This window comes from Somniosus microcephalus, chromosome 9 (assembly GCF_052327205.1).
Source record: "Somniosus microcephalus isolate GS21.2 chromosome 9, FLI_Smic_1.0, whole genome shotgun sequence".
Taxonomy (NCBI): domain Eukaryota; kingdom Metazoa; phylum Chordata; class Chondrichthyes; order Squaliformes; family Somniosidae; genus Somniosus; species Somniosus microcephalus.
In genome coordinates this window covers 118,619,637-118,632,803 of record NC_140995.1, presented here as the reverse complement: position 1 = coordinate 118,632,803, position 13,167 = coordinate 118,619,637, and the positions used below count along the sequence as shown (strand labels likewise).

At 41.9% G+C, this 13,167-nt stretch overlaps 1 protein-coding gene across 1 annotated transcript; it reads right to left on the bottom strand.

Annotated features, from left to right (window-relative positions):
• Positions 1-552: 552 nt before the first annotated feature.
• LOC147112628 (uncharacterized) lies at positions 553-2,292 on the bottom strand (the record flags this gene model as incomplete). Its single annotated transcript, XM_085998201.1, has 1 exon — positions 553-2,292. A coding segment is annotated over one exon (813 nt), but the record flags the coding sequence as incomplete, so codon positions are not given.
• Positions 2,293-13,167: the final 10,875 nt, after the last annotated feature.

Here is a 13,167-nt window from a genome sequence, read left to right as displayed (position 1 = left end):
AACGGGACTTGGTGCAGATTAGGACACGGGCAGCCGAGTTTTGGATGACCTGAAGTTTACGTAGTGTGGAATGTAGGAGGCCAGTCAGGAGTGCGTTGGAATAGTCAAGTCTAGAGGTAACAAAGGCATGGTTGAAGGTTTTAGCAGCGGATGAGCTGAGACGGGCGATGTTACGGAGATGGAAATAGGCGGTCTTTGTTATGCTGCGGATATGTGGTCAGAAGTTCATTTCAGGGTCAAATATGACACCAAGGTTGCGAACAGCATGGTTCAGCCTCAGACAGATGTTAGGGAGAGGGATGGAGTCAGTGGCTAGGGAACGGCACTATTTATAAAGAGTAGCCCTCCCAGTGTCCTGGCCAACATTTAACCCCCAACCTATCCAACCAAAACCAGATTAGCTGATCATTTATCTAATTTGCATTTTGTGGGACCTTGCTATGTATAAATTAGCTGAAATTTTCACAACAGTGACTACACTTAAAAAGTACTTCATTGGCTGTGAAGCACTTTGGGACGTCCTGAGGTTGTGAAAGGTGCTATATAAATGCAAGACTTTCTAGAATGCAAAAGGGGCCATATAAAAACAATGTGTCTTTTAGTGCTTTTTTGTGTTTTTTATATTTTATCTGATTTTTTTGACAGAAGACTTAGGGAATGTTTATGTAGAAACAAAGGAGCCAAATATTGTTTCCAAAATGACTGGAAAGCTGGCTATGTTAGAAGCGTTTACAAGAGTTCAGCGGAATAGGAAGAATGTAAAAGAGGGAGTATGAAAAGAAAGAATGGCTTGCATTTATATAGCACCATATCCCGTATTTGAGAAATATCTCAAATTGCTTCACACAAATGATTTTTGAAGTGTTGTTAGGTAGAAAAGGAATGTTACAATACTAACTTCCATTGCAGCTCAGGAAGTAATCTAACTGTAAGCTGTACAGAGTTCCATGCCAGTTGGCAAGTCAAGTTGAAATTATTAATGTTGCTTTTTAATCACTCCAAATATAGTATTTCATGATTGAAGTGGTGCAAAATAAAAGGCGGCATGCCAGGAGATCAGCTAGCACTAGAACCGTATTTGCAACCTCTAGCACACCTGTCAGGTAATGATTGAGGACAACTGCAATTTCTGCATTCCTCTTTTTGCACAGGGTCTGAAAAAGTCACCAGTTTTCAAATCATATTTTCCCTCTTTGCTTTTCAAATATGTATTAACACTACAGTATGCTAAGGGAGCCCTCATGTGCCCAGTAATTTCATCTATACTTATCTAAAATAGAGTAAATAGGGGCTCGGAATTTCTTTTTATAGAAAATCTTAAGCAACAAAAATAATTACCAACAGAAAGTGCTGGAATACACTACACGTCCGAGAGCACCTGAAAAGAGAAAAGAACACGTCAGGTGGAGACGCTGGATCAGAATTGCTGATTTGCATCTCCAAAACACAGCCTCCGAATACCACATTTATATGGCCATGCTATTTCAAGTTTTTATCCAATGTCATTATAAAGTTATTTATTTTCTCTTTCATTTTCTCATCCATGAATTTCTTCAATTGATCTCGTTCCTGTAAACGGTCCTGTTTCTGTCTCTCCATTTCCTTTTGACAGATGTTTTCAATGCTGACCATACGACGCAGTTCTTTGTGTGTCACAGACTGGACATCAGCACCGTCAGCAATTCTCCCCCGCAGAGACGCGGTTGACGTGGACCTCCTAAAATCGGATGGCCTTGAAGAACTTTGGCTAACATGAGCAGACATGTGAGATCTTTTCTTCACATGCTGATTTGCAGAAAGCTTTCCATCTAATTCATCTCGAACAAAAGAACTGGGACTGGTTCTCCCATTTAATCCGGCCCAGGTACCCAACAAACTCACACGTTGCTGTCCAGATTGGAAATTACTCTGCATCGATGAAGCAGCCGTGGTGTCTCTTGCCTTTGAATCCCAGTTGGAATTAATCTCAGTTTTGTCTCGCATATTGATAGTCTTTAGTTGCATAATTAAATCATCTAATTTAAATTTTCGGAGTATTGATTGCTGCCTTAACATATTCTGAAGTTCCTCTGTTACAGTCGTACTTTCTTGCTGTAATGTTGAGAGGACAATGCGATGGTCACGGTACAGGTGGTCCAGTCTAGTGTGTAAGATCATATCTTCTTTTTTGTTTCTCAAATGTGCATCCACTGTAAGCAGTGGGGAGTTCTTTGCCAACTTGTTCATAATTGTACTATTACTAGGTGGAACGGTTTCCCCTATTACACCTGTTGAAATATTTGAGCCCAAGTATTAGTGCAGTTGCTAAAAGCAGAAAATATATTAGTTATGCATCTTTTATTTGCATAAAAAAGCCACATATATTGAGAGTTTAACCCTTTCAACTCATATTTGAAGTTTTCAGTGCACGCAAGGTATGGGATGATAGCGCTGGGGAATGGGATACTTTTCCACATTGTCAAGGACTCCTAGATCAGTTGAAGTGTGGGTCAGGTGCAGTTTAAAGCTGTCTAATACTACCTCAACAATTGCTTTTTCAACCCCGATTTTAGAAGACAAGGATGAGAGTGTTATTTCGCAGGCAGCTTTATGGCCTCATCAGTGTGATTAGTGGCAAATTATTGGCAGGTTTGTGTTGCACTGCACTCATTAGCAACTAGGGATAAGGCTGCCCCAAACTCATCTCATTTAGGATCTTTACAGTTAAGTGGGAAAAAAGGAGACTTTAAACAAACGAGTCAGGAAAGGATGGAAAGCCAAGCCTTAGAAGTGAAGACAGTGGGCTTGAGGTTCATCAGTTTGTTTAAAAAAAAGGGAGCCTGTTATTTTCAATGTTTTAACATTCCTAAGTGGCAATTGTGAGAAACATAAATTTGTAAGTGGCAATGAAATGTCATCCAATCAAAATGCACCTGTAATGATCTATCCATGCTTCTATCCCTTCTACACCAGGCTACCACAGGGACTGGAGTGCATCATCACCACCAGCAATGGAATTTTAATTTAATTTATTAAGTTTCATTTAATGTTTTATTAGTTACAGTATTTTTTTGTTATGGGTCGCTCAAAAAGAGTACACCAGACTACCGCAGGGATTAGAGTGCATTATCACCTCCGGCAACCAAATTTTAATTTAAGTTTCATTTAACGTTTTTGTTAAGTTACAGCTTATTTGTTTATGGTCTATACCAAAAGAGTACACCAGGCTACTTGTGAACAGGATTTGGGGCATGTGGATGGATATGTACTGCTCTACTCAGTGCAACCTAGGTGTGGTAGCAGCATTGATACGCAGCTCGAGCTTTTTAATATATATTTTAGGGTATTTTCTTTGAGTTTCTCAAGATGAGCAAGGATATTAATGCTCTGCAAGGGAGCATTTCCCCAGCACCAAACTCTCACAGATGGGGAGCACACATCTCCCTCTGCTCTGCTCCACTCCAATAACATGCACCGACCAGTTTAGATTAATGAATAACATCCGTAGTTTAATATTGAATCAGTATTCTGGATTTTAGATATAGATGTTCTTCTTTCCTCCTTTATTTTAAAGTGTAATGATATTTCTAATTAAAACATACTGTCACGTTTCCTCCATGTCGGAAGGTCTGTGTGTAGGTTAAAATACCAAAACCACCATCAGCCATCGTGAAATGTCCCAACTGATAATGTGGCACAAACTTGTAACAACAAAGGAATTGGACTCATCATTTCCACAGACTATGACCCTTAAAAAGGTGCAAGGGTTGTTCATTTAAAAAAAAGTATAATTTATACATTTAGAATAACAGTGCAAGAAACACCAACTATTATCAAAATCAGCTGATGAACATAGAAAAATAAACAATTTTCATTAACTAAAACACAATGATTTCAGAATTATATATCAAAATGATTTTATCTTGTGAAACTGAAACCAAACTGACCGTGACTTTTTTGTATAGCTTCATGAATACTGCCTTCTGTTTTCTAATCCACTGGTACCCATTCCTTAGTGATTTTTTTTTAAACTACAAATACTATAAAACACTGTATTCTGTACCCACCCAGAATGCCCATGCATAATAAAGAAAAACATACATTTCTCTTTGAAGTAACTTATTATAAGGCAAATATGGCAGCCATTTGACAGCAAGATCCCACAAACAAAAAAATAAATGGAAGATTAGTTAATTTATTTTGGCCTATTTTTTGAGGGGGAATGCTGGCTGGGGCACCAGGAGACATAATGTGATGCCCCTCTCCGAACCCATGCATTGAAGCCTGCCCCCACTCTTCTAAAAGTTTCCCTTCCCTTTAAACCTGGGTACTTCCTGTCCCTGAAGGACACTCTTTCATGTTATGTTTAAACATAAGAAATCGGAAATGGATGGAGTAAACCCAAGCTGCTGACCCTGGTTGTAGTTAGAGAAGTTAGTGATTTTCCTCATAATTCCCTCCTCCGCAACTATGTGGCCCGTAGGGAGAGAATCTGTAACTCACCACAATCTCCCCCCATTGCTGAGATGAAAATCTCTGTTGAGATAGTTCCTCTACCTCTGCACTCCTCTCCCCGCCACATGGTCCTCCTTCCCATCCCTCTATCCCCACCCCTTTTCTCCCCCCCCCTTCCAATCCCTCTCCCCTCCTTTCATTCCCTCTCCCTTCCCCTGTCTTTGTTCATCTCCCCATCTCCCTTCCCATTTCCTTCTTCTCCCTACCCCATCTCCCTCCTCTCCCTATCACCTCTTCTTCTCCACTTCCTCAATATCCCCCCTCCATTTCTCTGCCACTTCTCACCTCCTCCACTCCTTTTCCCGCTCCCCTCTGCTTTGTACTCCTTGCTCCTCCCTTGCCTTGGTCCAAATATCCCCCAGCTCTCTAACCCTGCTTGACTTGAATACCACGTTGGGCTTGAATCCCCAGTGCAATCTCATTGGTAACCATCCAGCTGAAATAAAAAAATCTCCACCAACAGAATTCTTTTTCTGCCTGTGAAAAATAAAACACTCAATGGGAATTTAACTGCAATAATTGACAATTGCAGACACATTATAAACATGACTAGATCTCAAATTTCCACATTTGTTTCACACATTTACATGCCAATGTACTAAAAATAAAAATGCCCAACACTGAGGGTTATTGATCCTGTTGAAAACTTGCTGCATTGCAGCAAAGTGGCTTGAATGCTGAGGACTATCAAAAGTGTTATCAGCGACTTACAACAACCTGTACTTATAAAGCACTTTTAACATACAAAACATCCAAGGCACTTCACAAAGGTGGGGAAAGGAGGGGTTGGGGGCAGTAGGGGACAACGAACACTGAGCAGGAATTAGAAGAGTTAAGCAGATTACCAAAGGAGTGGTCAAAGTAATGAGTTTTGAAGAGGCTTTTCAAGGTGAGGATTCAAGTTGCACTGTTAAAAACCCCCTTTAATAAAAAGGAGTTATAGCCCACATCAAGACATACAAAACGAGAGAATCCTAATTTGGACAGAATAAACAGGTGGCAACATTACACCTTATTAAACCCTTGTTCTTATAGTTCAGTAGATCAGTATTCCAAATCAAAGTCCTTTAGGTCAGAAGAATAGTAACAGGCATCAGGGTAATCTCTTGCACTGAGCCACCCTCCATAGGTTTTCGTCACTTAAGTAAAGAACTCAAAGGTTCGACAAGGCGCACTTATGGAAATGTGGGTTCTGCCACGTGTAAGGGCAGAACTATATTCCAGAATATTTTCTAATACCATGGAACCTCATTGACACTGTAGGTACAAGTTAAATTATGCAAAAAAAGATTCTTACCTTCAAAAGATTATTCTTCTGATTTTTAAAATTTTTTTTGCTTCCCTAAATCATTTACTTAACTTTTATACTAGACAACTTGTTTCACTTCCGAACTGTGTATTCAATGTACGTAGACTATGAATGCTTCTCTAAACTGAAAAAGCTTTAATTCCTTGATAGGTTTATCTTGTGACTCTATTTAACCCCTGAGTGAGTACTCATGCTCATGAGATCCTGCAGCACCAGTAATGTTGGATCAGTCTACAAAACTGACTGTACACCGAGAATAAAGTGCCATCCATCTCCAAACTGTTTATTTTTCAGAGCTTCACAACAAGGTTAAATTTATAAAGAAATTTAGAATTCTTTAGTACGATGCAAAAAGATTTATTGGTCGCCAAATGTGTTAATATTTTTTGTTTCCGTTTGATGCTATAGTAACACACCACTATGCATTACCTTCAGTTCACTGATTTATTCCAGGTAATGTTTAATCTCAAATTGCTGGTGTCAGGTAACTCTTCTTTACAATAAATACTAATCCTTAACAGAAAGCAAATTACCCTCTATTTTCTTTGTTCAGTTTATTGTTTTCCATCATTTTTTGCCAACAAGAATGAGATGGTAGAAAACGTCAGGCATTCTGCTCATGCTTGTGTGCTGCATGTTTGTACCACTGATGGTTCTGTAACACATGATTAGGTCTGCGGTGATAATTATTTCACTGGATGATGGAGGGGAATACCGTAGCTTTTGTATTAATGGCAGATTGTAAAAGCCCCTTACAAGGGGTAGGTTTAAATGGCCAAATGACCTTTCTCTAATTCCATACTTACATTAAAATAGTTAATGCTAGTAATAATGCCAACTGCATATTACAAACAGTATTAGGGGATATTCATAATATATTCATACAAAAACATTTTATTCTGCAATATAAATGACTCTTTGATGTGGTAGTATAATAGTACAGGCTCTCCATTTATTTTCAATTTTCTCCCCTCCTTTACTGAAGGTGCAGACTCTTGTTGGGAGTACAGCTCCTCTGGCACATGTCCAATTGGCCACTCTTCATGTATGAGATTCGACAGAGAGGGTTCCCCGATCTCCCACTGCAACTTCAGCGGAAGATCAGTGGGCATCTCGGAGCGACCGTTGATGCTGTTTCTTCAGGGTTTCCACCGATCTTTGCTAGTGCTGTGGGGGAGGGTTTAAACTAAAATGGCAGGGGGTTGGGAACCTGAGCAGGGAGACAGAGGAAAGGGAAACAAGGATAAAAGCAAAAGATAGGAAGGAGAAAAACAAAAGTGGCAGTCAGAGAAATCAACGGTTTAAATCAAACATGGCCACAGTAAATAATAATTCTAATAGGTCTAAGAGCGTCAAAAAAACAAGCCTGAAGGCTTTGTGTCTTAATGCGAGGAGCATTTGTAATAAGGTGGATGAATTGGCTGCGCAAATAGAAGTAAACAAATACGATTTGGTTGGGATTACGGAAACGTGGCTCAAGGAAGGCCAGGACTGGGAACTCAACATCCAGGGGTATTCGATATTCAGGAAAGATAGGCAAAAAGGAAAGGGAGGTGGGGTAGCATTACTGGTTAAAGAAGGGATTAACACAATTGTAATGAAGGATATTAGCTCTGATGAGGTGGAATCTGTATGGGTAGAATTGAGAAATACTAAGGGGAAAAAAACGTTAGTGGGAGTGGTTTATAGACCTCCAAACAGGAAGGCGGAGGTTGGGGATGGCATTAAAAGAGAAATTAAAGAAGCGTGCAATAAGGGCACAGCAGTCATCATGGGTGACTTTAATCTACATATAGATTGGGCCAACCAAATCAGTAACAATACTGTGGAGGAGGAATTCCTGGAGTGTTTACGGGATGGTTTCCTGGACCAATATGTCGAGGAACCAACCAGAGATCAGGCCATCTTAGACTGGGTATTATGTAACGAGAAAGGATTAATTAGCAATCTTGTTGTAAGAGGCCCCTTGGGTCGGAGCGATCATAATATGATCGAATTCTTCATTAAGATGGAGAATGAAGTAGTTTACTCGGAGACTAGGGTCCTCAATTTAAATAAAGGAAACTATGATGGTCTGAGGAGCAAGTTGGGTAGGATTGATTGGGGAATGGCACTCAAAGGGTTGATGGTGGATAGGCAATGGCAAACATTCAAAGGCCGAATGGATGAACTACAGAATTTGTTCATCCCAGTTTGGCATAAAAATAAAACAAAAAGGTGACCCAACCGTGGCTAACAAGGGAAATTAGGGATAGCATAAGGTCCAAGGAGAGGACATATAAATTGGCCAGAAAAAGCAATAATCCTGAGGATTGGGAGCAGTTTAGGATTCAACAAAGGAGGACAAAGGGATTAATTAAGAAAGGGAAAATAGAATATGAGAGTAAGCTTGCAGAGAACATAAAAACTGACTGTAAAAGTTTTTATAGATATGTGAAGAGAAAAAGATTGGTGAAGTCAAGCGTAGGTCCCTTGCAGTCAGATTCAGGGGAATTTATAATGGGGAACAAAGAAATGGCAGACCAACTAAATACATATTTTGGTTCTGCCTTCACAAAGGAGGACACAAATAACCTCCCAGAGATGCCGGGGAACATAGGGTCTGATGAAAGGGTGGAACTGAAAGAAATCAGTATTTGTAGGGAAATGGTGTTAGAAAAATTGATGGGACTGAAGGCCGATAAATCCCCAGGGCCTGATAATCTACATCCCAGGGTACTTAAGGAAGTGGCCCTAGAAATAGTAGATGCATTGCTGGTCATCTTCCAGAACTCGATAGGCTCTGGAACGGTACCCATGGATTGGCGGGTAGCTAATGTTACCCCACTATTCAAAAAAGGTGGTAGAGAAAAGGCGGGGAATTATAGACCGGTAAGCTTGACATCGGTAGAGGGGAAAATGCTAGAGTCCATTATAAAAGATGTAATAGCAGAGCACTTGGAAAGCAGTGACTGGATCGGACAAAGTCAACATAGATTTACAAAAGGTAAATCATGCTTGACTAATCTACTTGAATTTTTTGAGGATGTAACTGGTAAAATAGATAAGGGGGAACCAGTGGATGTGGTGTATTTGGACTTTCAGAAGGCTTTCGATAAGGTCCCGCATAAGAGATTAGCGTGCAAAATTAAGGCACATGGGATTGGGGGCAAGGTATTGACTTGGATAGAGAACTGGTTGGCGGACAGAAAGCAATGAGTTGGAATAAACGGGTCATTTTCTGAGTGGCAGGCAGTGACTAGTGGGGTACCGCAAGGATCGGTCCTAGGACCCCAGCTGTTCACAATATATATTAATGATCTGGACGAGGGAATTGGATGTAATATCTCCAAATTTGCAGACGACACAAAGCTGGGGGGAAGGATATGCTGTGAGGAGGATGTCGTGAAACTCCAGCACGATTTGGACAGGTTGGGTGATTGGGCAGAAACATGGCAAATGCACTATAATGTGGATAAATGTGAGGTTATCCATTTTGGTGGCAAAAACAGGAAGGCAGATTATTATTTGAATGGTAATAGATTGGGAGAAGGGGAAGTGCAGAGAGACCTGGGTGTTCTTGTACACCAGTCGCTGAAGGTAAGCATGCAGGTGCAGCAGGCGGTTAAGAAGGCGAATGGTATGTTGGCCTTCGTAACAAGAGGGTTCGAGTACAAGAACAAGGATGTCTTGCTGCAGTTGTACAGGGCCTTGGTGAGACCACACCTTGAGTATTGTGTGCAGTTTTGGTCGCCTTACCTGAGGAAGGACGTTCTTGCCATGGAAGGAGTGCAGCGAAGATTCACCAGGCTGATACCTGGGATGGCAGGAATGACGTATGGAGAGATTGTGTCGATTGGGCTTATACTCACTGGAGTTTAGAAGATTGAGAGGGGATCTCATCGAAACCTATAAAATTCTGTCAGGCCTGGACAGGCTAGATGCAGGAAGGATGTTTCTGATGGCCGGGGAGTCCAGAACCAGGGGTCATAGTCTAAGGATAAGGGGTAAGCCATTTAGGACTGAAATGAGGAGGAATTTCTTCACCCAGAGAGTGGTGAACCTGTGGAATTCTCTGCCACAGAGGGCGGTGGAGGCCAGTTCATTAAGTATATTCAAGAAAGAGTTGGATATATTTCTTAAGGCTAAAGGGATATGGGGAGAAGGCAGGGACCGGGTACTGAATTTGGATGATCAGCCATGATCTCATTGAATGGCGGAGCAGGCTCGAAGGGCCGAATGGCCTACTCCTGCTCCTATCTTCTATGTATCTATGATCTTCCGCCAAAGTTACAGCAGGAGATCGGGAGAATCCCCACAGAAATTATTGGTGACAGTGTTAATAGGCGACACATACAAACCTGAAATAACAACAGAAAATGCTGGAAATACTCAGCAGGCCAGGCAGCATCCGTGGAGAGAGAAGCAGAGCTAATGTTCTGATGAAGGGTCCCAGACCTGAAACGTTAACTCTGTTTCTCTCTCTCCACGGATGCTGCCTGGCCTGCTGAGTATTTCCAGCATTTTCTGTTGTTATTTCAGATTTCCAGCATCCGCAGTATTTTGCTATTACATACAAATCTGATCCTGCCTTCATCCAACATCTACGCAAGTACACTTTCCAGTAGGCGGGTCCCAGGATAAAAATCAGAAACTGAAAATGCCTGATTTTCCCCTCCCTACAGACCGATGCCAATTATACACCTTCACTGGAGACCGCAGCTAACACATAAGGCAGTCCACTTTGTAATTATTCATTTCTCCATGAAGAACAGAGCAATTATAAGTGAACAGCACAATAATATCAAGATTACTGCTATGTTTTCAGGATAGAAACCCTACAATGATATGAAGATAAATGTGGCTGGAGCCTGGAGGTTAGATTTCCGAGTTACTCACCAAATAGGAAAAAAACCAAACCCTGCTGTGTTTAAGCTGAGTTAAGTGATCTAAATTGGCCTGGTGCTATGGGCATTGCAATTGGCCACAGTGTCTCTGGGCAAGAGAGGTAAAATCAACCGCGGTTACCATCTCAGTTGTTATTCAGTGACCTGCTGAAAAGTTTACAATTATGGATGGTCAATTGGACTTGACTGTGATGCTCTCTATAAACAAATAGCCTGCTAACATTCCTTAGTGTGCATGTTCCAATTGAATGTAAGGTCTACTAGAAGTGTGAAATCACACCTGCCCAACACGAGTTTCCGGGTCAGCTTAATTTAACGCTGTGGACGTGCTCCAGTCATGAAGATTGCCTGTGATGGGGAGGTTGCCCATTGGTGGGTGAGAAATCTTGCAGTATTTCAAGTTCTGCACCTGTTTAAGGGGGACAGCTAGTTGGTTTCTCGGATTTGGAGCTCAGGAACAATGTGACAAAAGGCCAATGTCCGGAAGGAGTGCAGAGGGGCAGAGATTGGTCTGTTTCTCAGCAATTCTTAGCAGTGCATGTCACTGGCCCCCAAGCAAAGCAACCCAGAAGAAATAACAGGAGGTGGTTACCGGTGTGAACGTCACCTCCGCCACACCATGCACATGGAAACAGTACAGAAAATGTTAAGTCCGTGAATGATTGAGACACGGACTAGCAGGAGAGAAAACAAACAGAACTTTACTGGTGAAACGCATAAACTAAACTAAACAGAGGCTCTCTAGCGCCTTTTATACAGGGGTGGTCACTGCCGGTACTGCAGTCTGAGACCAGTTATTCTCTTAAAGGTACATACACAACAATTCCTCCCCTTTTAGATAAACAGTACATAACATTCATTTAACAACTAATGATAACAAATTACAATCACAATTACTGCTGCTAGATACATTGGTTAAGTTTAAGCAATTATAAGTTCAGTCTTTGAGGAAGCTTCCTAATTCTGTCTGGATAATGCCTCTTTGGAGTATCAGGTTCCTCTGGCAATGTTGAGTCGGAATCAATGTCGTTGTTTGGTTCATCTGCTTCCAATATTACCAGTTCTGCGGTAGCTGCAATTGGAACGTCGATTTCATTACCAGGTGTATCAGATCGTGGTGTGGAGTTGACATTTTCCAGTGACTCTAGAATCTGGTCAGCATGGCGTCTTACAATGCTCTCCCCAACGTCCACGGTATACATGAGAGGTCCTTGTCGTGTACAAATCGTTCCTGGCTGCCATTTCTCAGTGCGGTAGTCCCGGGCCAAAACTGGTTGACCTATCTTAAAACTCCTGGTCGGCCTTTCATTCATATTCTGAAACTGCCTGTTCTCCACATCTCTTCGGACGTTTGGCTTAACCAAATCCAAGCGGCATCGTAGTCTTCGATTGAAGAACATCATGGCTGGAGTTTGGTTGGTAACCGCGTGTGTCGCATTCCGGTAGGCAAACAAGAAGTTGTCCACCTTGTGTTGTAGGGGTATATCTTCATTACACATTGCCTTGATAGCCTTCTTGAATGTTTGGACAAACCTCTCGGCCAATCCATTAGTGGCTGGATGATATGGGGCAGATGTGTAATGCTTAACACCATTGTTCTTTAAGAACCTCCGGAACTCTTCAGACACAAACTGTGGTCCATTGTCAGAGCAAATCTGTTCTGGCAGCCCATTCCTGGCGAATATGGTTCGTAAAACTGCGATAGTTTTTTCCGTGGTGGTTGAGGACATTTTTATTACCTCTGGCCACTTTGAATGTGCATCCACCGCAATTAAAAACATCGAGTCCATGAAGGGACCAGCAAAATCAATGTGCACCCTTTGCCATGGAGATGAGGGCCACTCCCATGGATGCAGAGGAGCTTGTGGTGGGGCGTTTTGGACCTTCTGGCATCCTGCACAGCTCTTGGTCATCTCTTCGATTTCTCTATCGATTCCCGGCCACCACACAAACGCTCTGGCTAAGTTCTTCATTTTTACCCCACCCAGATGACCCTCATGAAGCTCATTGAGCACTCTATCCGTCAACTTAGGTGGAATTACTACTCTGGATCCACACATCAAGGTTCCTCTGCACACTGACAGCTGTTCTCTTCTTGACGAAAATGCTGGCAGCAGTGGTTCGTCATGTGCTGGCCATCCCTTCACCGTTAAATCATAGACCCATGATAGTGTCGGGTCATTCCGTGTTTCCTTTTCTATGTTTGCATTCGTCACAGGGAGACATTCGACTATGGTCGAGTGGAATAACTCCATTGGATCCACTGCAAGGTCTTCTTCTTCCACCGTCGGCAACGGTAGAAGTGACAATCCATCAGCATTTCCATGCTGTTTAGTTCCCCTGTACTCGATGTCATATTGGTGTGCCCCTAGGAAAAGGGACCATCTCTGCAGCCGTTGTGCTGTCATTATCGGTACGCCCTTCTGAGGGTTGAAAATGGAGACAAGAGGTTGATGATCGGTTAGTAGAGTAAATTTT